This window comes from Paraphaeosphaeria sporulosa (genome assembly GCF_001642045.1).
Source record: "Paraphaeosphaeria sporulosa strain AP3s5-JAC2a unplaced genomic scaffold CC84scaffold_1, whole genome shotgun sequence".
NCBI classification, from domain to species: domain Eukaryota; kingdom Fungi; phylum Ascomycota; class Dothideomycetes; order Pleosporales; family Didymosphaeriaceae; genus Paraphaeosphaeria; species Paraphaeosphaeria sporulosa.
The window spans coordinates 3189583-3214214 of NW_017253360.1; the positions used below are offsets into that span (position 1 = coordinate 3189583).

At 53.8% G+C, this 24632-nt stretch overlaps 6 protein-coding genes across 6 annotated transcripts; 2 read left to right on the forward strand and 4 right to left on the reverse strand.

The window, feature by feature from the left end:
• Window positions 1–177: 177 nt before the first annotated feature.
• On the reverse strand, window positions 178–1983 carry CC84DRAFT_98920 (subtilisin-like serine protease-like protein PR1A). The gene is made up of 6 exons (XM_018188062.1): window positions 1576–1983; window positions 1435–1504; window positions 1198–1380; window positions 1090–1148; window positions 865–1035; window positions 178–772 (listed from the first exon to the last, which is right to left on the reverse strand). The coding sequence occupies exons 1-6, from the start codon at window positions 1825–1827 to the stop codon at window positions 365–367; spliced, it is 1143 nt and encodes a 380-aa protein (XP_018042660.1). The 5' UTR covers window positions 1828–1983; the 3' UTR covers window positions 178–364.
• Window positions 1984–6699: 4716 nt separating this feature from the next.
• CC84DRAFT_99094 (subtilisin-like serine protease-like protein PR1A) lies at window positions 6700–8324 on the reverse strand. The gene is made up of 4 exons (XM_018188064.1): window positions 7802–8324; window positions 7366–7752; window positions 6970–7317; window positions 6700–6917 (listed from the first exon to the last, which is right to left on the reverse strand). The coding sequence occupies exons 1-4, from the start codon at window positions 8057–8059 to the stop codon at window positions 6726–6728; spliced, it is 1185 nt and encodes a 394-aa protein (XP_018042661.1). The 5' UTR covers window positions 8060–8324; the 3' UTR covers window positions 6700–6725.
• A 3540-nt stretch (window positions 8325–11864) lies between these two features.
• CC84DRAFT_1201329 (uncharacterized protein) lies at window positions 11865–14587 on the reverse strand (the record flags this gene model as incomplete). The annotated part of the gene is made up of 2 exons (XM_018181715.1): window positions 11865–14385; window positions 14433–14587. The coding sequence occupies 2 exons, from the start codon at window positions 14585–14587 to the stop codon at window positions 11865–11867; spliced, it is 2676 nt and encodes an 891-aa protein (XP_018042662.1).
• A 2349-nt stretch (window positions 14588–16936) lies between these two features.
• CC84DRAFT_1066602 (uncharacterized protein) lies at window positions 16937–18709 on the reverse strand (the record flags this gene model as incomplete). The annotated part of the gene is made up of 1 exon (XM_018173637.1): window positions 16937–18709. A coding segment is annotated over one exon (1773 nt), but the record flags the coding sequence as incomplete, so codon positions are not given.
• Window positions 18710–19549: 840 nt separating this feature from the next.
• On the forward strand, window positions 19550–21561 carry CC84DRAFT_1078254 (guanine nucleotide-binding protein-like protein alpha-3 subunit; the record flags this gene model as incomplete). The annotated part of the gene is made up of 3 exons (XM_018173791.1): window positions 19550–19998; window positions 20046–21164; window positions 21240–21561. 3 exons carry the CDS (start codon window positions 19550–19552, stop codon window positions 21559–21561), a joined length of 1890 nt encoding a protein of 629 aa, XP_018042664.1.
• Window positions 21562–22445: 884 nt separating this feature from the next.
• CC84DRAFT_1071143 (natural resistance-associated macrophage protein) lies at window positions 22446–24422 on the forward strand (the record flags this gene model as incomplete). The annotated part of the gene is made up of 3 exons (XM_018173672.1): window positions 22446–22899; window positions 23010–23508; window positions 23570–24422. Coding segments are annotated over 3 exons (1806 nt in total), but the record flags the coding sequence as incomplete, so codon positions are not given.
• Between the last annotated feature and the right edge of the window lie 210 nt (window positions 24423–24632).

The following is a 24632-nucleotide window of genomic DNA, read 5'->3' on the forward strand; positions in this document are numbered from 1 at the left end:
GTGCCCTTACGTCGGGAGCTTACTGATAGCACATACGACTCGATTAAAGCTTAAGCAAGAGGCCATTAAGTTTTAGCAATTAGGCTACGCTAAGCGGAATGTAACAATGAATGACATTGCCGGTTTATTTCACCGTCCGTAGTACCACTAGGCCATAAACTCATAATACGCTCTCCGGTTCTCAACGTAGTATGGACTGTCAAACGGTGGATAAAGAAGTAGGCTCAGCACCTGCAAATCTGCGGCCGGGTGGGAGACCTACAGTCGTAGTGAAGTTAGAGGTTGTCGAGGCTGTGACTGTCGATGCGATAGTGACGATCTTGATGCGAGCTGGATCTACGATGAACTTATCGGCGCCCAGATTCTATGCAGTGACACCATTAAACGCAACGGCGTTAATTGTTCCAGAAGGGACACCGGTCAGGGCATTCTTCGTAGCGAGGTCAACGATGGCCTGGCCGACGGTGTCCACGGTGGCGACGTCAGCACCAAGAAGGTAGGCAGCCAGTCCGGCAATATGGGGAGTAGCCATAGACGTCCCGGAGATGGTGTTGGTCTTGCCATCGTTCCAGGTGCTGAGGATTGAGACGCCGGGGCCCCAGATGTCAACAAGGGCACCGTAGTTCGAGAAAGAGGCCTTGGCGTCGTTGATATCGGAGGCAGCGACAGTGAATGCAGTTGGCTCTGAGGCAGGGGAGTAGTTTGCGGCATTTCCATTGTTATTTCCTGCGGCAATAGCGAAGAAAACGCCGGATGCCACAGCAGCGGCCACCTGACATTAATTTAGCTTTATGTTCAGAGGAATATGAACCAGTTAAACCGTCCTCCCAGGAAAGCCAGCATGGATAGAAGAATGCGACTTACGGCATCATTGACGGCTTGGTTCTTGCCGCCCCCAAGCGACATGTTGGCAACTGAGCCTTTAGGACAGTCCCGAGTAGGATGGTCGTTCGTCACGTAGTTAATGCCGGCGATCACACCAGCGTATGTGCCAGAGCCGGAGCTATCGAGTACCTTGACAGCATACAGCTTTGTCTGAATGAATATGTTAGAAGATGTTGAGCGTCAAGTATCGACGACAACACATACCTTCTTCGCGACACCGTAGGTAAGACTCCCGATTGTACCAGCGCAGTGGGTTCCGTGGCCTGGGAGAAATCAGAAATGATATATTGCCAGTTGAACATGCTCGCTTACCAGCGCCATCTGAGTCCCGACCATCGCCAGTGAAGTTCTCGAGCCACTCAGCGCGACCTTCGAATTCAGGATGGGAGGTAAAAATTCCGGTATCGATGACATAGCTGCAGGTTCCCTCGCCGCCTGATGAATCGTATGCGTATGTCGTGTTGCCCTTCTCGACGTGCGAGATGCGGCCCAGGCCTGATATAGCCAGTTAAAAATTGAGACTCGCATCTCTTTCTCGCGTCAACTTACCCCATGGGGCATTCGCTTCATACTGGATGTCTTGAGTATGTACCTCAGCATCCGGAACGATGTACTCGACCTATGTGGCCAGAAGTTAATCGACAACTCGGGCTAACTCTACACATCTTGAGACGCCTCACGCCAACTTACAGAGTCTGAGGCTTGCAGCTTTGCGAGTTCAGTAGCTGACAGCTCACCAGCAAAGCCATTGAACGACCCGAACGAATAATCGTACTCGGGTTCCTTAGACAGTGCGACCTTCATTGAGGCCATGGTAGAAAGTGTGTTGGGATTGTTCTTGAACTTGACAATGTATTTGCCTGGTATGGCATTCCTCTGCTCAAGAATAGGAGCTGCCAGAGCAGCCGCAGGCGCGAGTGCGAGAATCAGAGAGCTATACATCTTGTATGTGGGCAGGCAGGCTTGTTGATAGTGCAGCGGAGTACGCCTTAAGAGGAACAATGACAGGCTCTGTCGGTTGCCTGTGGTGGAGGATGCGAGTTGATGGTGGGAAGTTGGGCGATCAGCGCTTTCTTTATAGATGCGACGATACGGATGGGATGCGGACCAGGCTGCTCGTGAAGGGGAGGTGCGGTCGTTGTGCTTTCGCACCTTCCTCTGGCAGTGCCCCAAGAACAACGTACCCCGGCGCCGGTGCAGCCTTCGTGATCCCCTTGAGAAGGTTGGCAAATGGTCTGGTGCAGTGAGACAATACTACATCATGAGCCAAGCTACCCCGAACTGGCTTCCACACAGCCCGATAGGATGCTGACCCATGTCATCTGCGAGGATGGTCACGAACCCGCAGGGTGCGCAGTCAGCCATGTGCCCATCGTCTACCAAATTTTGTAGTTGCTGGTAAGGATTGTCAACCAGTGGCACTACGAGGCGGATCACAACTGGCGATGTCAGGTGTGTATTGCGGTCGTCAACGTAGGGCATGTGAAGCTGTGCTTATCGGTGTCAGATACGACATCGTCTCATTCGAAGAGCTCTTAGATGGATATGCCAAAGGACTTCTTCGGACCCTGGCGGTGTGTCTGGCCACAATCAGTTAGCGAGACTGGAGACAAATCTTCCCGGAGAGCTTCTCAAACGCACTGATAGGACTCGATGAGACATCTTGCTGCACCGCCGCCGGAGGTCCCACATAATTGGTAGTGCCTATATCGACTAACAGTGGGGTAGGAAAGATGCGGAGTGTAAAGCTACAAGCCACATACCCCTCTCGACGGCTGGTTCCACTCCTCAATACGGATTTCGCCGGGCGGATGTCAGTGTATGGCAGCAGTGCCGGAATGACCTGTAGTCCGAATGCGGCTATGGTATAAGTCGAGGTGTGAGTGGAGTGTACCAGCAGTAGATAAGGCGGGCCAAAATAATGACTGTTCAACCTCAAAACCGGCAGTCAGCAATGGATCCGTGAACCAATGGTTGCATGGATGCCTGCAATACCTCGCCCCATTATTATCGAGTATGGATGGTCGGTTTGATGAATGTATTCCAGATACCAGCTAGTGTTTCCTTAGGCGCGGGGCCGGCCTGACTTGCCTCAACGTCCCGCCTGCGCCTGTCGATCAAGGATGCTTACGCGAGTCAAATTGCGGGGAGGATCCCATCGTAGGTTCCGTGCCGACCAATGGCCAAGCTCCTCGTCCGGCGGTGGCAAGACACCGATGAACGTCCAATCACAAGTTTGCTTGCGAAAGGACGTCCATCAATCATCATGGACAAACTCGGAGGAGGGCGAGTTGAACGTGGGAAAAGACCTTGTGCGTTTTCTACTCAAAAGTGGTCTGTGCATTGATTATATTAACCAGCTCCACTGCATCGGTGCGTCCAGGGATGTCGTGCGGGAAAGACATGCCGATCGATGGCTGATTTGCTGTCGGACTAGGCTGTGCTGCTATATATTAATTCGGCATTGAAAGGCCTAAGAAAAAAGCTTGTATACCACTGACAGCCGACTACCTACCCCAATGGGATTCTGCCGAACGCCGTGCAACAGCACGCGTGCATGCCAAGCCATGACGACGAGATAAGAGGATAAGGCGTATTTGCGGCAAGCTTAGCAAGCTATACTGCCTGGCTGCGGATATGTGACATCGCGTGATACGTTGCGATAATCGCTGCTATAGGTACGATCGCATAGCATATCTTGCTGTCGTCGGTGAAATGCCTTCTCGGCTTCCTTCCGAGAGCAATATCTCGAAAATGGTGAAGGGCGAAGCCTGCTTGATACCGTAGATCATGCCGGTCAAGTTCGGTAGGAACCGAAACAAGTGGGGGTAGCGAGTAGTGTACCTCGTACATGGTAATTGTCGATCCCGCTCACCTATATGCTGTTGTTCTACCATGGAAGTTGCGATGTGTGTCGTGTGATAAGACCTGGTGATATATTGGAGACTGAAGATCGGTACAAATTGTGGCTTCCCAATGGAGCATATAAGTTGAGGGTCGCTGCTACCTAGGTACCATGCCCTTCAAATAGGCCGAGGTGCTGCCAAATACCAAATATAGCGATTCAGTCATTGAACGCACATCAAGGTGAGAACGCAGGAACACTTTTCAGATATCCTGGAGGAATCCGCAGGAACATCGGCATAGACCCTGATAAGCATAATCGACACGTATTGTGAGCAGTTGGATGGCTGAGGTTGTTGAGCTTTGGACTGTTTTGTTTGCATTTTACGTGTAGACAGAGGCTCGTCAAGAATTTGTGCGCTTTTTCTAGGTGACAGTCATTGCAATCCTGAGCAAAGAAGGTTGGCCTGTGATCTCTTCGGGTTGATGTCTGTGCCCGAAACCTGATTCTCATCAGAACACGTTACATTTGGTGCTGTTGAACCCAAGGATTACACTTACCCCGCAGCCTCATTCTGGAAGGAGGGTGGATCCTTTGGTCGTTCCAATATCTCAAGCTAAAGCTTCCATTGTAGTTGCGGACCGGAGTTGCATCAAAGACAAATTGAAGTTCTACGCGAGACTTCTTCGGCGCCCGGAAATCTACGTAAAGAAGACGCGCAGGCGGGTGCTGCCTGTCCAACACGAGGCTTCTCTCGTGGGCAAAGGTGTTAAGCTTATATGCTTTATTTCCTAAGACTTCGAGCATCCATGCGCGCGCTAGCATCGGTCAGACTTCGCTTCGCGGTTCGATTGCATCCCGAGGTCGATTCATTGGAGGCCGCGGTGATAAGGAGTTTGTTGGCTGCATGAGTGCTCATTGAAAAGGCCGGGAGACAACCTTCGAATGCCCGGTGGCTACTGAGGTGGACCCATCATACAAATCTGCATTGGCATATGTCGGCGTAGCCTTTCGAGCTCTGTCTAGTCCACCCGAACGGTCTGACACATTGTCATTTTTACCGATGAAGAAAGTGCAACGAAAATCTTGACGCGGATCGTAAAGCGCAAGTACCGGCAATCCGCGAATTGACGCGGGATCTTCCAAGTTGGAGATGTCAGCCTGAGCTATGATTGAACATCATAAGCAGCCTCGGTTGCTGCATCTGTTGCGTATTGGTAGGCCGTGATGCTGCAGGTGAACCCTGGAGAGGTGGCGGTAATTTCTGCGACACGCAGGATGTTGGATGTTGTTCGAGTTCTTCAGATATCGAGGCGCTATCTTTGGAAGCTCGTATAGAAACGAGAATTGTGAAATCCCAATTCGTCTTGTCATTTCCATGTGGTATAGGCTGTGGTGAGATTCGCGATGACGTGTATTGTCGACATTGCGCTTCAAAACCGCCAATGGTATTCGACTAGATGTCAATATCTTTTTGAAACGCTGTCCAGGCACACACTTCACTCTGCGGCTGATATCGATGCAGTCGAGGTAGATGGATGGGTTTGCGGAGGCTGGCTGCCCCGGATAAGAGATCCACAGTGCCTGCTCCAAATATAAGATACGGAGCACACCTCTCTTATATGAGGTGGTCGCATCTACAATCCCGACTTCCCGTGATGCACCACCTTGTATATTGGTTCTCCATCAAAAATCCTTCGCTGCCGTTCTTGTCCATGCACCCAAAAGCCAACCTTGCCAAATCTGTTAGATTCATGTAGCACACCGGCCTGGCCCGCGATTGTGGGGCCCCCTGGCAAGGCAATCTACTCGACGCATCAATGTGGGGAGGAATATGAAGATCTCGCAATCATGCTATGTCGAAAGCAAGTCGGGATCGACCAAGTGGCTTGGTAAAAATCCAAAAATCCTTTGAAGATCTTAGAAACCTTGTCGCCATGCCATTTTGCAGCCGCGTGATGAGCTTGTTTCAACCATCGCCTAGAGATCTACCTGCGACACACATGGGCATGCTATGTGACGAGAGCTCTGTTGATCAGATTGGCAAAGTATTGACATAATGGAGTTTTATGGCGATCTTATTGTTAGCTGACGATGAGTCGCACCCGTGAGGAAACCGTTGATGGGATTGATAAAGCGAATGAACTTGTGGCTTTGCAAGATGAAACAACTGAAACGCTGGTTGACCACAGTAATTCATCGCTTGAGACGGGCAAAGACATAGCAAACAGTTGCTGTGATTCTCTGTCTCATGATCAGCCTGATGTGGTCTGTACTACACATCCGCCCGGGTTGGAGTAACGCCAGGCATTAAAAAATGTCCTGCATGTGAAAGTTGAATGTCGGTGTTCATGGTAGATTTGACAAAGAGACTTCCAAAGACGCCCACTTGCTCGTCATATCGTGTAGAATTTGATTCAGCGAGCGCGTGCTTCTGATGCAGGGTGTGGTAGTTTTAGACACCCGCGAAGTGTAACGCCTACTGCGAGAGTAACGTGAGACGGTGTCGTACATAAATCGGACAAGCCAGAAGTTCCTGCAAATGTGTCATTTCGGGTTCGAAATGTTGTACAATCTGTTGGATAGAGTCAATGAGAGTTCAGATGACTGATTCTCCGTGGACTGAGCACTCTACTTTATATACTAGCTGTTTGTATTGTCTCATATGATTTGGAACGGGAACAAACCAACACAATCCAGCTACATTGCCAAGGCAATGGTACCTGTACGAGCCATAGGCGAGCGGCGTACCACGTTGTACGCTTAAGCTTAGCAAAATAATATTCTGCTCCTACATAATCACGAGTACATCACAAAGCAAGCCGTGGAGAAATAGAGTGTCAATCGAAAAATGCTTTATTTGAATGTAGTTCAGTCATAACCACATACATCCGCCGTAACATCGTAAGAAAGTCGGAGCGATCCATCCACTATGGACTCTGATCAATGCATAATGCTGAGCATACTAGAAATTAAGCGCCGCAAAATGATACGTTTATGCGCCGTTGCCGTTGTAGACGAGGTAGTTGACAGTTCCAGACTTGATGCTAGTGATCTTGTTCTTGTTGGAGAGCGACTGGATGCGGGTGGTGAGAGCGGCAGGGGTAACCTTGCCCTCGAGAGACAAGAGGTAAGCACCGAGACCAGCGACGTGGGGAGAAGCCATCGAGGTTCCAGAAATGGTGTTCTAAAGCAATGTCAGCGATAATGTTGAGTTTATGGCTAGCTGTGTAACTTACGGTGCCACCGTTGTTCCAGGTGGAAAGGACGGAAACACCAGGGGCGTTACCGTCGACAGAGGAGCCGTAGTTGGAGAAGGTGGCGAAAGCGTCAGAGCTGTCGGTAGCACCGACGGTGAAGACGGTGGGCTCCGAGGCGGGGGAGGTGTTGGCAGCTGCCTGAGCCTCGTTACCGGCGGCAACAGCCAAGAAGACACCAGCAGAGACGACACCAGCGGCGGCGGTGTTCACAGCAGTGGATTTGCTGCCACCAAGAGACATGTTAGCAACAGCACCCTTGGGGCAGCTGCGGGTCTTGACATCGCTAGCGACGAAGTTAATGCCAGCAATGACACCAGAGTTGGTACCCTAGAATTCAATAAGCTCAGTCCGGTTTCGGAAGGGCAAAGAACATACAGAGCCGCTGGCGTCAAGAACCTTGACAGCATAGAGCTTAGTGTTCTTGGCGATACCGTAGGTGTTAGATCCGATGGTTCCAGCAACGTGGGTACCGTGACCGTTACCATCAGTGTTAGAACCGTCGCCAGCGTAGTTGGCAAGGAAGGTAGCACGGCCACCGAAGTCAGAGTGCGCGGTGTAGATACCGGTGTCAATGACATAGGAGCAGGTATCAGCTCCCGCGGTGGTGTCATAGACGTAGGAGGTTGAACCCTTGGCAACGTGCGAGATGCGGCCCAGACCCCAAGGGGCGCCGGACTGGGTGGTGAGAGCTCTCTTGTCAAGAGCTACATCCTCTTCCCATTGAGTGATTTTGACGATTGCGTCCTTCTCAATGTACTCAACCTGAAGAAATAATCAGCCATAGACCATCTGCGGACCGGAATAAACTGACGTTGGGAAGAGCGGCAATGACATTGACGAGCTCATCACTGAGCTCACCCGCGAAACCCTTGAAGGTGCTCAGGGTGTAGGTGTGGGCCGGGGCGGCGGGCAGCAGGGCGAGAACGCTGTTGATGGCCGAGGTCACAAAGTCGCTGTCCTTGAACTTGACAATGTACCGACCGGGAATGACCTGTCCAGAGCGAGGAGTGACGACGGGAGCACCGAGCACCAAAGGCAAGGCGGCGAGGGTGATGAAGTCGAGACGCATCTTCAAGAGTTGTCAATGAAGAATCAGGTAAGCTGGAGCGAAGGTCGGTTGTATGGGCAGAAGACTGAAGTGACTGTTGCCTGGCGTTTTCTGTGAGATGTAGATCGGTCTTATATAGTTGTTGCGCCAGACTTGCGGCAAAGTAGAGTGAATGTCGACAGGTGATGCACCTTCCAAAACGGACTAGCAATCCAGCTACACAGGAATCGCGTGTCCGACGTTAAATTCACAACGAGAGCCTTCGGCAACAAGACCACGGCTCAACGTGGCAGTGGAGCTATCTGATTGCCCAAGAGGGGAGGTCGTACAGGCAGCCCGGCGGTAAAAGCGCTGGTCACAACGTTAGCATCGATAGCAAACTGACAGTAAGGTCATCTATGCACAGTCGGGGAAAAGGTACTCAGAGTGACACCGTTCCAAGACTTGGCCAAGCACTTCATATTAAGATACTTACCGATTCAGGGATGTGAGCCTAGCAGTGGCTGTGGGGCAAAGTGCTGCGGCGATTGATCTCTCGCGGGGGGCACGATCGGCAAAGGTTCAAGACCATGGCCAGATAAGGTAACTATGCAAAAACAGAAGAGGGTCTGGAATAAGCCATCGCAGTGGCGTCTCTTGGAAAGCATGGGGTCGCTAGCATGATAGGGTGGCATCTTAAGTCCGTTGGTTGTTTGTTTGCATTGTGAGCGGAAGTTGCCCCAGAATGGGATAGATGAGGACAAAATATGCAGATATCCCCTGGCCAAGAACATCCACACGCTCGGGACGAACCGTTATCGTTCCGGGCACATAATTGGCGTAAATCATGGACCGGGCCGTGCGGTCAAAGATTGTATACATCTACAGTTTATCAGATATTGGAAAACCGTCGCCAGGAAGACGATGATTCTCGAAGAGCGGTGGGCGGGCATGTTCGCAGGGGCGAGTGCCTGACTTGCTTGTTTGCTCCAATTCCCATGATAGGCCATGGTTAAATTAGTTATTGATCGGCTCAGTGCCGATCAAGCCCGTGCCATACTGATGCTATGATTCGCGCCGAAGCCAATCGAACGCCCCAAGTGCCAGGGGTCTGTCTTGCGAAGTGAATTTGCATTCCAGCCTTCCGCTTCCAGGAATGTGAAGGGGTAGGTGATCGGGCGTGGAACATCTTGAAAGCGCCCTGCCCTGCAGCCGGCGTCGGCAAGCTTGACCATCCACAAGCCTTCGCATCGATCTGCTGACCGCGGCGCCCGCTAAGTTAAGCTTAAAAGCACGTAGTGTCCAAGCACCTCCTTTTTCCGGCTAGTGGGACCGCGCATCAATCTATGGGGTCCAGGGCCTTACCTAACCATATGATAACGCGATAAAGGGGGTGATTGGCACGAACGAGGCTGAACCTTGATTCAGCAGCACGACGATCAGGCGTCTGCAGCAAGTTGAGGTGCCGTATGAACTGCACTGGTGTGAATTCGTGGCTGGCTCCCATCCGCCACTGCAGAAGAGGTGGTGGCACCCTGAGAAAAGCGCCTGAAGAGGCCATTCGGACTGTCGCTCATTTGAGCATGTTCGAGCTATCCCCAGGGAATGGCGAAATCAGGCACTCGGGGGTTGCGCGTCCGAGGCCTTGGCTGGGCGCCACATGTCTCGCCCTGGATGCCCGTAAGCGCCACGTACTGTGATCGCCTGCCTCTTTGCGTGGGCAGTTCCGAGTTGACGCCTTGCGCTGCAGACATTGCGATAAGAGAAGCAGGGTGCTATTGACATGTATGGATGAAGGGACGGTGGAAACTTCATGTTTGCGAATACGCTATGGTACTCGGCCTGCTCCGAATCTTGGCGTTGGCCAATGCGTTTCGGAGCAGGCCGACGTACACCTTCCTCCACGAGGCTGCATCTTTCCCTTCGAGCCTTGTTCTCGTGATGAACATCCACCTGCGTCCACACATTACGTTCCTCAAAGCAAAAGACTTGAGTTTGACGAGCCATTTAATACACGACCAGGTTCCCCGTACGCACCACATGCAACCGATTGGCGCGATGTCAATGATGTATTGCGTTGGAACCATGCACTACTACCAGGCTTGGAACTGGCACCATATGTAGAAGCTGACTACATGTTTCCTGGTCTTGAGCAAGAGTTGACCCTAGGCAGTTTTTTGTACCGTCGAACCATGCCGCATGGAATCACTAAGGATGGAGCACATGGATTGCTGAGACAGTGTCCACTCATGTGCCATTTGTACCTGATTAGAATCTTCTCTTGCATTAAAATGGCCAACTGTGAGTTACACAGCGGCAAGTAGGTGCAAGTAGATACAGGTGGAGCAGGGATATCCTAGTGTCTTTCCATTTCAAGCCCCTTTCGTCCTTCTACTTCCCTCGGAGAAGCACGTACGCTGCAATTTCGTTCCTAAAGATCTATGTAGCTTCTGTCCTGAAGAGCAGTCCTAGTGTGACGTTATTGTGGGAAATGACGGTATCTGATACAAGCTACTCCCATGCTGGAAGGAGGGTCCGCCGGCCCACAAGAAAGCTTGAGCCGGCGGAAACTCACTGGTAACCGAAGCGAAGCTTAGCGGAGGACCAAAACCTGGGGAACATCATCCGCTTGTGCCTGAACCACCATTTTAAGCCTTGTTCTAATTCTCTTTGCATGCAGCTAACCTACAGACGCATGCACTGATTGCCGTGCATGGTAGGAACCTTCCTGGAACGTTCAGGTCCCGAGGTGGGCTATACATATAGTGGCGCTTAGTACACTTCATAGGCTCCCTTTCATTTAATTTCCTTGTCTCCTTCCATTTTGTTATAGCAACATCTGTTGGTTTCTACCGGAGCCCAATGTAGTTTCACACCATGAGCGGAGACACGCAATTTCTCCGTACTGTATCTCGCAAGATGTAGTGTTCTAGCAAATGTGGACTGCTTGCACTGTTTTCGATAAGATGATGTAATATGCCAAGGTAGGCGAGCTTCCGAATACTCCGAAGAGCCCTTCAGTGATGGCTACCTCCTTTGCTTCAGGATCAAGCCGATGCCCACCTAGACGTAATCACATTTCGTCTACCCTCCTTTGGTACACGACAAACCACTCAACGCAGACTCGGCATTACAACGAACCTGGAATAACTCACATCACTACCGGCCAAGCCGCAGGTCACCGTAGAGTCGGATACGAGAGATCTCGCAAAAGGGAGGCTTACTGCTCTGCTCATGCTGATGTCCTAGATCCAAGAAACCGCATTACCGGACGAGATTGTTACGACAATTCCACGACCATCCACAATCCTTACATACCTCTGTCGCAACCTCACTCATACCGCGAGCAATGTATGTCGGCACACCAGCTTCCTAACGCTGTGCGCTGTCCGCGTTCTTTGCACTGGGAAGCTGATACCATGAACATCATATCGCATCAATTACAACGAAGCGTTGCCAAATCGAACGTGCGCACAAGCCTGGAAGAGTATCTGGGAAGCCAACGTGGCGTATTCATGGCATGATCGAGGGTTCTAGGACCGAGCCGACTACGGCTCTCTACGGTCTCCCTAGAACTCAGTCTTGATGTCAGCAAGACGTGACATGCCGTCATAGCATGTTCTTCTCGTCGTTTACCGTGCACCCCGCACTAAGCAGCCACGCAAGGATAACGCGTTTCCATTCCTCGGCATGTCTTACCGTGGCGCAGGGGAGACTCGAACGCTTTTGGGGAACGCCCCAGAAACACGTGCCAGAGCTGTTTTTTTCCGGGATGACCACTGCACGAACATATGACATAATTGTCCAAATTCGTCAATCGTGAATCATGGGCGTCTACATGCGGCATCTACACCCCTGAATCATGCTGGTAGAACCCCACCCCGTCCACCCAAGCATCCCACTTAGCACAGGTATCATAAAGCCCACATTTATCCTTGACCGTCCCCTCAATTAAATCCAATCCCTCCACAATCTGCAGTGCAAACCCCTCGCTCGTATGCCATCCGATATGGCAATGCATCAGCCACGTGCCCGGGTTATCCGTCAAGAAGCCCAGCACTAGAAACCCAGCTGCGGGCATCATCGCGGTATCCCTTCTTGGCGGGTTGTTAAAGTTGAGAGGGGTAGACTTGGAATAGGTCCCTGGGCCCGCGGCAAGGACGAAGAAGTCGTGGCCGTGGAGATGGATGGGGTGGGGTAGCGGGATCGTTGACTCTACGATGATGTAGACCCATTTGCCCAACTCGGGTAGGGAGAGGACGAGGTCGCCCGCGTAGGTCGGAGCTGTGCCGTTGGCGAGAATGCGCACCAGTGTAGGGTCCTCGTAGTGACTCATGAAGGTCGTACCGGAAAGATACCATTTGAAAAGATTATCCACAGTGTCGAGGGTGACATCCTCGATGAACTCAACGTCACTGCTCGTAGGATTGATCCTTGCCATAGGGACGAGCGAGGCTAGTGGTTCGTCGACGCACTCGCCTGTGTAATTGTACTTCGTTGTAGTAGGGACATCAGTAGAATTGCTCCCAGAGTAGCGCACGATGGCCTTGATGTCATCGGCTTGCGTGGTCTCATCGCAAGCATTCTGGTTGTCGGCGCGCATCCAATAGTTTCCTGCCGGCTGATCGGCTTTCACAAGGACCATGTATCTCTGACCGATGTTGATGCTGAGAACGTCTGTCTTGTAGGGAACGACGCTGGTGAAGTCCATGCCAATGACTTCCAGTTGGTGGCCGTCGATGTACCATTTGTAAGATGACTGCATGGCACCATTGATGATGCGGAAAAGATACGTCTTTCCCGGGTCAAGCTTGGTGGGAAGCTCGAAACGCTGCCCAGTCTGATTTGCGCTGCCCTGCACACCCCAAGTATTCATGCCATTGATGAGGCCGTTATCCATGATTCGGGGTCCACCATTGACAGAATCTTGTGCCAGATCGTACAGTGAATCAACTGTGTTGTGCGTCCAGTCATTGAGGAAGATGGTCCCAGCATCCACGTCATAATCTTTCGATGTCGGCCCATGGATTACCATAGGACCAAACACTCCCATCCATGCCTGAATTGCATAGTGGCTGTGATACCACGAGGTACCAAAGTTGGTCGCAATGAACCTGTACGTGAACGAATCACCTGGCGCAATAGGACATTGCGTGATGGATGGTACACCATCAGACTCAACCGTGTTCCACTGCCTGATGCCATGAAAGTGAACAGATGTCCCGTTGACTGTCAACTTGTTGTTCACTTTGACAACAACAGTATCGCCCCAGTTCGCTTCAATCGTTGGACCTGGCATTTGCCCGTTGACTAAAAAGGCAATTCTTTCAATACCATCCGGCGCGACGGTACCATTCGTGATGTCAAACTCGTAGTACACCGTACGGCAAGTCTTTGGAGTGAACTTGTAGTTGTCGGTGGTGGCATTAGCACCGCAGTAAGGGAGCGAACCAGATTGTCCGTCACAGGGTGTGCATTCCTCCTCTCCTTCTTTCTGTCGTCTTGCGAAACTGCTCGAACAGGTAGAAGCACTTGGTATAGCTCTGGATGAAGAGATGGCGGTTGTTGCATTGTATCCACTGTCGGCAGCAGATGGCATGGGCGTGATCGTTGTAATGGCGGAGTTGATAGAGATAGTTGTGAAGCCACTAGCCGTTGTATAGGATCTAGAAGACAATTTCGTTGGCTTTGTTAAATTTGTTGGTTTGGCTGGCTCTATTGATTTTGTTGATGTAGGCTTTCCGAAAGGAGGCTTGTCTAAAGCTGGCGTAGTAGAGGGGCCGCTCTTCGTGCAGTCCTTAAGCATGACAGCAGCGTGTACACCCTTGTTTGCCCGTGCTTTCGTGTTACTGGTCTTCAAGTAACAAGGACCAGTGGTGTGGTAGTCGACCCAATTTACGCCCTTGCACTTAGGCCATTGAGCACATGCAGCGGCGCACTCCTCCAGAGTATCGGTGTAAAACCCATTCCCTAGCCACTGCAAATCGCCGTTGATGCGGTCCAGGTCACACTCTAGGCGAAACTCGGCGCCGCACTGCGTCTGGTACGTCGTTCCGTTAAGTTCTGGGCATGATTTGCTTGTTGTATAGGTCCTTGAGGCCAACCTTGTTGTACTAGATGCAATCTGGTTGGACTTGGAGTTCTCGGAGAACGAAGAGCAATCTCCAAATCCAGCCTCACAGCCAGTGCCGCAATGATCTTTTGAAGAACCACACCAATGATATTGGCTGCAGCAATCGCCAAATCCGCTGTCTTTGCAAGTGAACCCTGTGTCACCTCCGCAGGATCCATCTGGCGAAGGCTCCCCGACTGTCCTTTCGCAGTGGCCAAACTTGAGCTGGCAACCAGATCCGCAGTAGTCCAGTGTGCTATGAGTATCAGTATGACATCATGTAAAGTCCAGAGGGTTACGTACGATCCACACTTCCCTGAGGCCGAACAACAGCCACCGAACATTGACCCTCGGCAGGTCACGTCGTTGCCGCAATTGCCGTCATGACTGACTTCGAGAGTGGTTTGAGCCGATACAAGTCCGACCAAAGCCACCCCCGTCAGGTACGAGAACAGCATATCTTTCCCAATCTGATATTTTACCTGAGGTCTGGTGGGTGAAGTATGCTTTCATAGAGCTGTGTATGAGCTATGTTCGTGACCAGTTGAAGGAAAGGTCAATGGAAAATACCGCGAGAGAGCCAGCCAAGGTCCAAATGAATGAAAACCTGTCGATTATTTATGCTCAAAGGATGCGTCATGCGAGACATACCATTGTACATCAGGAGCCCGCTCATCGTGTCTTATAGTCTGGGAACACAGCAGCCGAGCTACGAGACCCTCGAATACTAACAGGCGCAATCATTTCAGAGGTGTCATACATACGAGTTACACTCGCAACCCGTTTGTCGGCACATCGGACCTTGTGGGGTTCGCGCTGACCGGTATTGCCAAGTCACGCAGGTGGAGCTTTCCGATGTGGATTCTTCACTCGTATCCGAGGATGCGAATTCGGTTGAGATGCGATGGTGAGAAAAGAGCAGATACATAGAAAGTGCCACATCAACAGGAGTTGTCGGTATACGGTATAGTCTAGTCGCCCAAGCAGGAGATTGAGCCCTTCAGACATGACCTTTTGCAGCCGATGAGGTGTCGGCAATGTCACCGGACTCTGTGCCCTCTAGAGGCTCGGTTAGCATTGCCATCTTAGCGAAAGTCGGCGATCAATGTGTGGAGTCAGAAGCTTATAGTTCTCCAGATAAACTATTGGAACCCATCCGGTATCCGCCGCGGTGCAGATCGCCAAGCCGAAGGTGGGTTGTTCAAGCTCAGGGCTGCCACGATGATGCTATTTCCAGGTATCCCGTCTCGTGTACATGGGTGATGGCGCTCTACTTGTGATGTTAAGCTTTCTGAAGGCTGGCCCTGACTCGAGTTTCTGTGTTGTGCATGTACCCATCGACGCGTCATCAAGCTTATTGTGGCTGTAGCATAGTGTTCTGGTACGGGTTGTTAACTAAATCAAAGCCAAATGCTGTATCCTGGAGCACATCTTGCATGCAGATCAATATTATACCGTCGTGTCTGTTTGGTGTTACATTGACGCGAAACAGTGCCGACATGCCTAGCGCCCGAAACGTGCCTGGTAGCTGGCACCGCGCACGATAAGCGAGACCGAAAAGGGCAAGGGCAAGGGCATAGTATCAGATCTTCACGGGGCGCACCCGGCATTCGTCGATTCGTCGCAGACTAACTGAGTTTTCTTCGCGCTGGAAATGTATGCCTCTCAAGACTTGTGAATCAATTCTTGCAGAAGTAAATCGGCTGTCGTGGAAAGAGACACGGTGCTATTACCTTCGTTGTTGACAATATCGAACTCCTACCGATAATATTCAATGAAATTTAGCACTAATTTCATCCCCCAGGGCTGTTTTCAGGTCATACGGCACTATCTAGTGGGTGTGATGATGCAGGTGCTATCAGAGACCCGTAATAAGAACAAAAGACCATCAATATCGCCCGCCCATACGATAGTCTCTTTGAGAAATGGAGAACGCGTCTACATCAACGATCACAGAACTTTCTCATGACACGATATCCATACTTGGTGCTAGCATGATTATCCCCAACGCTCCTAGACAAGGCATAGATAGCATCTCACTCTCAGGTTTTCCTCAGCCGCATCAGGCGCTCCAGAAGATTTGGACCACTGTTAGCAGCCAAAGGCAGACTACCTCAACTGCTACTTCAGCTCGCCACGTCATGGCCAGCAAAAGGTACACGCATTGCAGTACTCCGGTCTTCGCCTTATCGAGAGAACTCTAGCGAACGAGTATGAATATGGGTATTTTGTTGGCAATCGGTACCCCGTTTCCCATCAGTGCTAACACGCTATTTTGGCTGTGGGAAACCGACAGTCATGCAATGCTCGTTTACCGGATACGGTCTCCATATAACAGTCAGCCGCTGAACACGGTGGTTGAGCGAGTAGTACCTCACGTAGTGTTCCTGGGGAGGGAACGGGAGGAAATGCAATGAATGCGCCGCGTCAGGACGGGCGTGCGGAGAGTATAAAGTACGCATAGCTTCTTTGCCATAGGCGGGCTCATGCTTCAATGCTTGTTACCGAATGTCCTCTCAACCACCGACTTCTCACTCCTTTCAACCACCAACTCCCGCGCCTCGTCGACCCTGCCCCCTTTGCTCGCGGACCCTGCCCCTTCCCCGCCCTCTCGCTCTCTGCCCGCCTCGTCTTCCACCTACAGACGTGTCCGCCTCCCCCTGCGGCACCTGGCCCCTGACCCACCTATCGGCCTCCTCACTCGGATCCTTCCACCTTTCATCCAGTCCCCTCCTCTCCGCAAACGCCTTCCTTGCCTCTTTCTTCCCCAGTTCAGAAGAAACGTCATCCTGTATGAGCAGTTGCATGCCCAGCCCCTCTTCGCTACCCTGCTCGTACATGCCCAGATTCAGCACGTCGTTGTGCGGATTGTAGATCTGCTTGACGTTGTGGTCTTGCCACTCAGGCAGATGGTCTTTCGCGTAAGAGAGGAGAGGGTCGGGATGTGTGTCTAGCACGCTGACAAAGTGCAAGTTTTGCACTGCGCCCTCGAGGCCGGCGTAGATATTTGGGGAGGTGGAAGAGGGAATGGAAAGGCTGTAGACAGGGGAGTCCTCTGTGCGCGGGCCGGGGCGGTAGGGATGCCGGGGTGCGGCGCCGGGGGTGTTGTTGCGCGGGCTGAGAAAGACATTCCAGCCGCCAGTGACGGGCTTGGTGGCGGCGTCCTGAAAGCGATCGATGACGGCGCTGTACGTGTAGTCTTGGGATTTGGATTTGGACGGGGTGGGTGTGGGGAGGGGTATGCTGTGGTAGGCGTGCGAGCCGGGGAAGCGCAGATCGAAGATTTTGAGCATGCTGTGCATAGAGCTTCCGGCGACGAAGCGCTCGAGGCCTTGGCACGCGAGCGAGTAGATCGCGGAGTCATTTGTGACGTCCCAGAAAATGGTTTCGAAGTCGTGCGGCGAGCGGAGGTCGTGCAGGCGGACGAGGCCGTCGTATCCGCCTGACAAGAATACACCCTCAGTCGAACCACCTTGTGACTCGGTAGGTATGGGGATGATTGGGTAAACCGAAGTGTTGTATGGCCGAGCCGAGTGTCCAGATTCCATGGAATGGCTGGAGTTGAGATTGATCTTGCGTATGGGCTCTGCCGTCAAGCCGCTGGACGTGATGGCGTAGATCTGGATTGGTTCAAGCGTGGGACCTAGCCCGATAGCGACATTTGATTCCGATATGAAGTTGGTAGACCATAGGCGACCCACGCGCATGCCCTGTTCAATGAGCCTGACCTCACTGAGAGCTTCGATGGGATCTTGGCTGGGCTGATCATAGTGTGCAGGGTAGAGGGCGATTGAGGTGTCGCCGAGCGTAGCAGCTATCAATGTTTCCGATGCTGCAGATATGGATATTGAGCCCACGGTGCGACGACCGGTGTCGTAGAGCTGTTCTGTCGCCCGTCCCCCTTCCAGATCGGCGCTCAGTAGAGACAATCTTCCAGACGCGGATCCAAACACAGCATATTCAGAGTCCCCACTCTTTTGATGCGGGCGTAGAAGCTTCAGTGCGGTGATATCATCTCGTCCTTCAAAAGATTCGGGAATTTTGTACGTGTACCATGCATTCGGATGCCCAAACATGCCTGGCTCGTGCGGGTCGTCGGCATTAATCCCCATCTCCTGGCACACTCGTGCACCTTTATGACCCGTCTCTTTGACTCTGATCACAATGTTCGCCCCAGCCGACCAAGCGAGTACCTCTTTCCTATCCACCCATGCGCTGCCCATCTCTTCATAGCTATCCACACTTGGCTGATAGCCCATCGTCTGCCCTTGTGGGCCTCTCCATCTCGTTTTCTCTCTGGAATTGAGGCTGGTCACTTTGGCACCAGGTTCCAAAAATCGCGCCGTAAAGGCCTTTCTATCCCAATTGCGGTACAAAGTTGTCAAGCCGTGCACGGTATGTTTCGCATCGCCAGAGGGTCTCAGCAGACCAAAGCGTCCTTTCAGAAACGCTTCCCAGCCATAGAGCTGCACGAATTGGCGCAATCGGCCACAGGTGAGGGCTAGATTCACAATGTCCTTTGGACGACCCAAGTTGTTGGTTACCATCTCGAGTAGCTCGACCGGCAGCTTGTCTAGGGTCGGCGTGGAGGCGGGGGCCAATTTCCGCTCGGCACTGCGCGTGCGGACTGGAAGCGGCAGGTCAGTCATGTTGGATGTTCGATTACCAGAATCCGGGAATTTCAGCGAGCGGTCTCTTTACATATGCGGCCGTTGGTGGTCGCCGTGGATAAGGGTACGCGCTGTGACTCTAACATTTCTGCTACACTGACAGATGACGCACATCTCGCCTTCCAGTCATGGCCGTGGCGCAATTGAGTCACCTATCGATAAGGAAAAGCTCCCTGCCAGCGTCTGTGCGACGTCTGAATGAAGGAATGCCGGACATGCTGGTACCTGGCTGCTGCACGAGTCGAAACGCCCGCCATCGCGCGCTGACTGTGTCTACCACACAACAGCTGCCGCGCCTGCTCGCGTGGCCTGTCGCATCCCCGCGTGGCGATGAATGCCCAATGAGATGCATGGCCCCGAAGCGGCACGTGATGCACCAGTCCATTTTCGAACCGAGGCTCTAGTCGTTTTGTTCTACTCGCCCTTAGTACAGCAGAACGCAACTCTTCATTTTGTAAGATTGCATTCGCGGCTGCGGCTCAACAAGGCCTTTGGATAGTGAAGGTTCTTCTGTGCTCTCCCGCAATGCTCCTTCAGCTATCAATATTGCCTAAAGGGCGAACCCCGAGCGTGCAACCCCGGAGACCTACGCGCACGCCCTGCCACCCCCTGGTCGTGGTGCGCTGAGCCTTTCGGCCAACACGCCAGCCCACTTCGTTTCCGCCTGTCACTGCAATAGATGCGCGACATGATCTGCCCGCTACATCCCCACCTCAATCTAACAGATACCACATCAAACCAGCGCTCGCCATGTCCGTCTCAACGAGCGGCGACAACAAGCGCGCATTCGGCCTCATGAGTGCAGTCGCTGCCAACCTCGACAGGCTGCGGTCCAGCATCGACGCGTTGCGACAGCTGCACGACCGGTGGCCGGATGGCAGCGGCACCATTATCAACTTGATTGCCCAGTTGAGCTCGCTCAAGGCCAACTTGGGTGAAATGCAGGACTGGATGAACTATGCCATCAACGAAATGCATCCACAACTACTCAATGACCTCAATATGCTTATGACATCGTGTTCATTACTTATGCGCAATCTAGATGGGCTGACAGCGCAAATGCGCCAGCCCGACCACGACAAGGCGGATTGGGCGCTGAAGTTGAAGTTCAGAGTGGGGAGTCGGACGATGACTCGATTACGAGGTGTTGCAAAGAGGCAGACGGATGCCGTGAGCTTGCTTCTCGCAGCATGCAAAACGTACGTCGCCCACCATGTGTCTTGATACATGTCTGACCGACTGCCAGCCACACAACAGCACAGCGAAAGATTTTACTACACAAGAGTCGGCAGATCAGGAAAGAAGATGCATCATCACTCAACACTCTGGTCCGGACCTCGAGAGTAAACGGACAAGCCATCAAGGCGCTCACGCAGATGTCCCGCATGATTCAATGGTTCCGCCTCTTATTCTACATTAAGCTGTTGGGAAAAGCACCAGAGGAACCACCGACCGAGGAAGACTACCTCACCGCCGCTGCAGCGATGCGGTCCGACGCCATCGATCGCCAGCTGGAGTCCGACGAGCTCAACCTGCGCCGCGAGACAAAACTTGTGCTCGTGGGCCAGCCAAATTCCGGGAAGGAGCTCATCATGCGCCAAATGAAAGTAATCTACGCCGAAGGCTACCCAATTGCAGAGCGGTACCAATACCGCGTCGCCGTGCGGTCCACAGTCCGCCTGCTCATTCACTCCATCATCGACCTGCTAAAGGACACGGGCGTCCCCTTGAATGAAGACCTCACACAGGACTTTGCCGTTCTCCTCCACGAAATCGAGACAAGCGACATGTCGCATCTCACTCCTGCGGCGGTAACCGCCACGCGCAACATCTGGAACTCGTCTACCTTCTCAACCCTTTACATCAAAAACTTTGAAATCGACTTTCCCCAGTACGCACCCTACTTCGCCGAGTCCATCGTCCGCATCGCCTCGGACGACTACGTTCCATCCGAAGCCGACATCATCCGCCTGAACCAGTCTGCGGGCGGCATCAAAGAGCTGCGCTTCGACTGGGATGAGCTGGGCGTGCATCTGTTCAACATTAGCGGGTTCATCCCCGACCAGTTCCGCAAGCGGTGGTTCCACCAGCTGGAAAACGCCACAGCCCTCATCTATTCCGTCGACGTGTCCACGTACGACCGCCCGTACCTCGGACAGTCTACAGAGTCGCAGCTCCTCGACGACTTCGCGACGTTCGAGTCGTACGCCAACAGCCCCAAGTTTGCCGGCGCCAGCATCATCCTGTTGCTCAACAACTTCACGCGGTTCAGAGAGAAACTCCCGCACTCGCCGCTCGAGACGTTTTTCCCGGACTACAATCCCCCCATTGCCTCGCCAGGGCTTCCGCGCTCGGCAACGTCCGCGTCGAAACTCGCATCGCCCTCGCCTCCCCCGCCGCCTACGCCGTCGTCGTCGGCAGACGCAGAAACAGCTGCCAGGCAGTACATCCTGCGGCGGTTCAAGGCGGTCAACCGGGCGCGGCTGTCCATCTACAGCTTCTGGGTGGATCTCGACATGAGCGACAACACGCACCTGTATGCGGCGCTCAAGAAGACGCTGCTGCACATCCAGCAGCGGAAAGCGCGCAGCGAGGTGTGGTCCGAGGGGAGCGGTGGCGGGGGTGGGCGGGACAGTGCGAGGGGGCATCGGAGGGAATGGAGCGGGACGGTTACGAGTGCGAAGAGTGGGAAGTCGAGTACGGTCAAAAGCAAGGGGAGCGACGTGGGGCTGGTGAGCCAGTTTTCCAATCACAGTCGGTAGGCCAAAACGATCGAGTTCTGGGAGTTTGGAGTTCTAGGTTGGGCATGGGAGATACCTGGCTTTCTGTGCCGTTGTTTTGGTGGGTGGAGCTCCAGATAGCAGACAAAATGCATGCGCTCTCTGGTCATCCATGTACGCCCGGCGTTGATCTGACGTGCAACCACTGTGCCTTGGCAGCTGGCAGCAGACAAGACGCGACGTGCCCCGCTGTCGCGTGCGCAACGAACTCGCTACGTCTTCCACCATCGCTCCAGGGATACCACGCCCTGGCACTTCCCCAGGCGAGCGCACCAACGACTCCGGGCTGCCGCTTCACAATCGTGGCTGTTGCAGCCATGCGAGCCCCGCGTCGCACGCAGCTGGCGCACGTTCGGCTGGTCTCACGCCAGCACGCAGCACCGCGATGGTTCCCCAATGCCGCGCTCCCTGCCCGCATAAGCCCAGTAGCCACCACGGCTGGAGCACCCCCCTGGGCCGCGCTCGAGAAAGCATTGGGGCCGGAGAGCGAAGGCTGGCTGCTTGACTCTGGGCAGACGATGGGTGCTCGGAACAAACCGCGCGCGGGTGCTCGAATCGGAAGGCGCGGTGCCGGCGGACGTCGAAGGCAGCGTCACCGCATCGTTGCGATTCCAGCACCAGCACCAGCACCAGCACCATCATAAAGCGGGTGGGACCGTTGTGCTACCCTACGAGCTCACGAGGCACGCTGGCTTCTGCACTCCCATCCAATTCTGCGCACATCTCTCCGTCCGTTTCTCGTCCTTTCCTACGTGACGTCTCCTGCGTGCCGCCGTTTCCTCTGCTGCGCGCGTTCTGCACACACTCTACACTGTGAAGCCAGGACCAAGCTTGAGCCGCCCGCGGGCGCCCCGCACTCGGGAACCATGAACTGCCCCTCACGCACCGACCCGATTACCCCGGACGGATACAACCAGAGCCCCAATGCGCTCAACGCCGATGCGACGACGAGAGCAGACTTGAATCGCGTCGCCAACGCGCGCACGCGACAGGACCACCGGATAGATGCTGCAGACGGGACCGCGGGCGAGCTTGAGAGGAGCGTGCAGCACGTAGACGAGGAAGGGCTGGGTGGGCGCAAGGTGGGAGGGGGGAAGAGGGGGGTGGGTGTGGGTGTGGGTGTGGGAGAGACGAGTGCGGCGGAGAAGGCTGCTGTGGGCGAGGGCGCCGGTGGCGCACTGGGCGGACGTGGTCTTGAGAAGAGACGGGGAGTGAATGCATGGACCCGCAGAGCGGGGAAGAAGGGGCTCGCTGTGCTGCGCAAATATGCGAAATTCGTTGGGCCGGGCTTCATGGTTGCGGTCGCCTACATCGATCCTGGTATGCTTCTCCTCTGCCACCTTGAGGCATTCCGTCCCGTCTACATATCCCCATATCCCCTCCCACTCCCCCCTTCAAGATTGCTGTGCATTGCTGACCGACACTTCGAGGAAACTATGCCACCGACGTCGCCGCCGGCGCCTCCTTCCGCTTCAAGCTCCTCTTCATCGTCCTCATGTCCAACCTCTTCGCCATCTTCCTCCAGTCCCTCTGCATCAAGCTCGGCTCCGTCACCGGCATGAACCTCGCCGAGAACTGCAAAGCCCACCTGCCCCCCTGGCTCAACTACGTCCTCTACTTCTTCGCCGAAAGTGCCATCATCGCCACCGACATCGCCGAAGTCATCGGCACCGCCATCGCCCTCAACATCCTGATCAAAGTGCCATTGGTCGCGGGCTGCGCCATCTCCATTGTCGACGTCCTCATCATCCTGTTCTTCTACCGGCCCTCGGGCTCGATGCGCGCGCTGAGGACGTTTGAGATTGGGGTCATGTGTCTGGTCCTGGGCGTGGTGATATGCTTCTGCTTCGAGCTAAGCAAGATCAAGGCGCCGGTTGGCGACGTGTTCCGCGGCTACGTCCCGTCGTCCACACTCATACAGTCGCAGGCGTAAGTCACGTGCAATCTCGCCTCTATCCCGTAATATAGCTACTGACCGCCCCATCCGCAGCCTCTACCAAGCCTGCGGCATCCTCGGCGCAACCGTAATGCCGCACTCCCTCTACTTAGGCTCCGGCATCGTGCAACCACGCCTCCGCGAATTCGACGACGCTGCCGCCGCCGCCGCCGCCACTGCTACCCCCCACACTTTCAACTCCACCACCCCCGACGACACCGCCTCCCTAACCTCTGCCTCCTCCGACACGCAAACAAAATACCGCCCCTCCCTCGCCGCCATAAATGCCTGCATGTCCTACTCCATCGTCGAACTCGCCATCTCCCTCTTCACCTTCGCCCTCTTCGTCAACAGCGCCATCCTCATCGTCGCTGGCGCCAGCCTGTACGGGTCTGACGCCGCAGACGACGCCGATCTGTTTTCCATCCACGCTCTCCTCTCCTCGTCCATCGCGCCTGTCGCGGGGACACTGTTTGCGCTGGCGTTGTTATTGAGTGGGACCAGCGCCGGCATCGTGTGCACGATCGCAGGCCAGATGGTCAGTGAGGGTCAGCTGAACTGGAGCGTCAAGCCCTGGATGCGACGGCTGATTACGCGGAGTATTAGTATCACGCCATCCATCATCATTGCCGGGGCGGTCGGCCGCGAGGGGCTGGGGAAGGCGCTCGAGGGGAGTCAGGTTGCACTCAGTGTGATTTTGCCGTTTGTGAGCGCGCCGCTGATCTGGTTTACATGTCGGAGCCAGTACATGCGGGTTGCGGTGAGGGCGGACGGACATGGTGCCGAGGGAGAGGGCGAGTGGGTGAATATGCGGAATGGGTGGGTGACGGCGGGGTTGGCAGTGGTCATATGGGGCGTCATTGTGGTGATGAATGTAGCGCTCCTAGTGCTTGTGGGACGGGGTGTTGCGTAGAGGAGCATGTGCTGTCGTACGCTGATGCAAGACATGTAGGTGGTGTGTGAATAAAAGGTAATCGACACGCAAGAGCGAGCCAAGGAAGATGGTCATGTATGGCACCGCAGTTCCATCATCGTACATACAGTCTGCCCAACCCTATTAGATACGCTACGACAGCCGGTGGCCGGCAAAGCCAGACTCTATGTCTACGCCTGGACT

Bases quoted from the DNA above. Each gene is read 5' to 3' on its own strand.
- CC84DRAFT_98920 (XM_018188062.1), bottom strand. From the start codon at position 1,827: ATGTATAGCTCTCTGATTCTCGCACTCGCGCCTGCGGCTGCTCTGGCA. The intron at 1,505-1,575 runs GTAAGTTGGCGT...CTGGCCACATAG, and splicing joins AGCTGCAAGCCTCAGACTCT to GTCGAGTACATCGTTCCGGA. The intron at 1,381-1,434 runs GTAAGTTGACGC...TGGCTATATCAG, and splicing joins TGAAGCGAATGCCCCATGGG to GCCTGGGCCGCATCTCGCAC.
- CC84DRAFT_99094 (XM_018188064.1), bottom strand. From the start codon at position 8,059: ATGCGTCTCGACTTCATCACCCTCGCCGCCTTGCCTTTGGTGCTCGGT. The intron at 7,753-7,801 runs GTCAGTTTATTC...TTATTTCTTCAG, and splicing joins TCATTGCCGCTCTTCCCAAC to GTTGAGTACATTGAGAAGGA. The intron at 7,318-7,365 runs GTATGTTCTTTG...ATTGAATTCTAG, and splicing joins TTCTTGACGCCAGCGGCTCT to GGTACCAACTCTGGTGTCAT.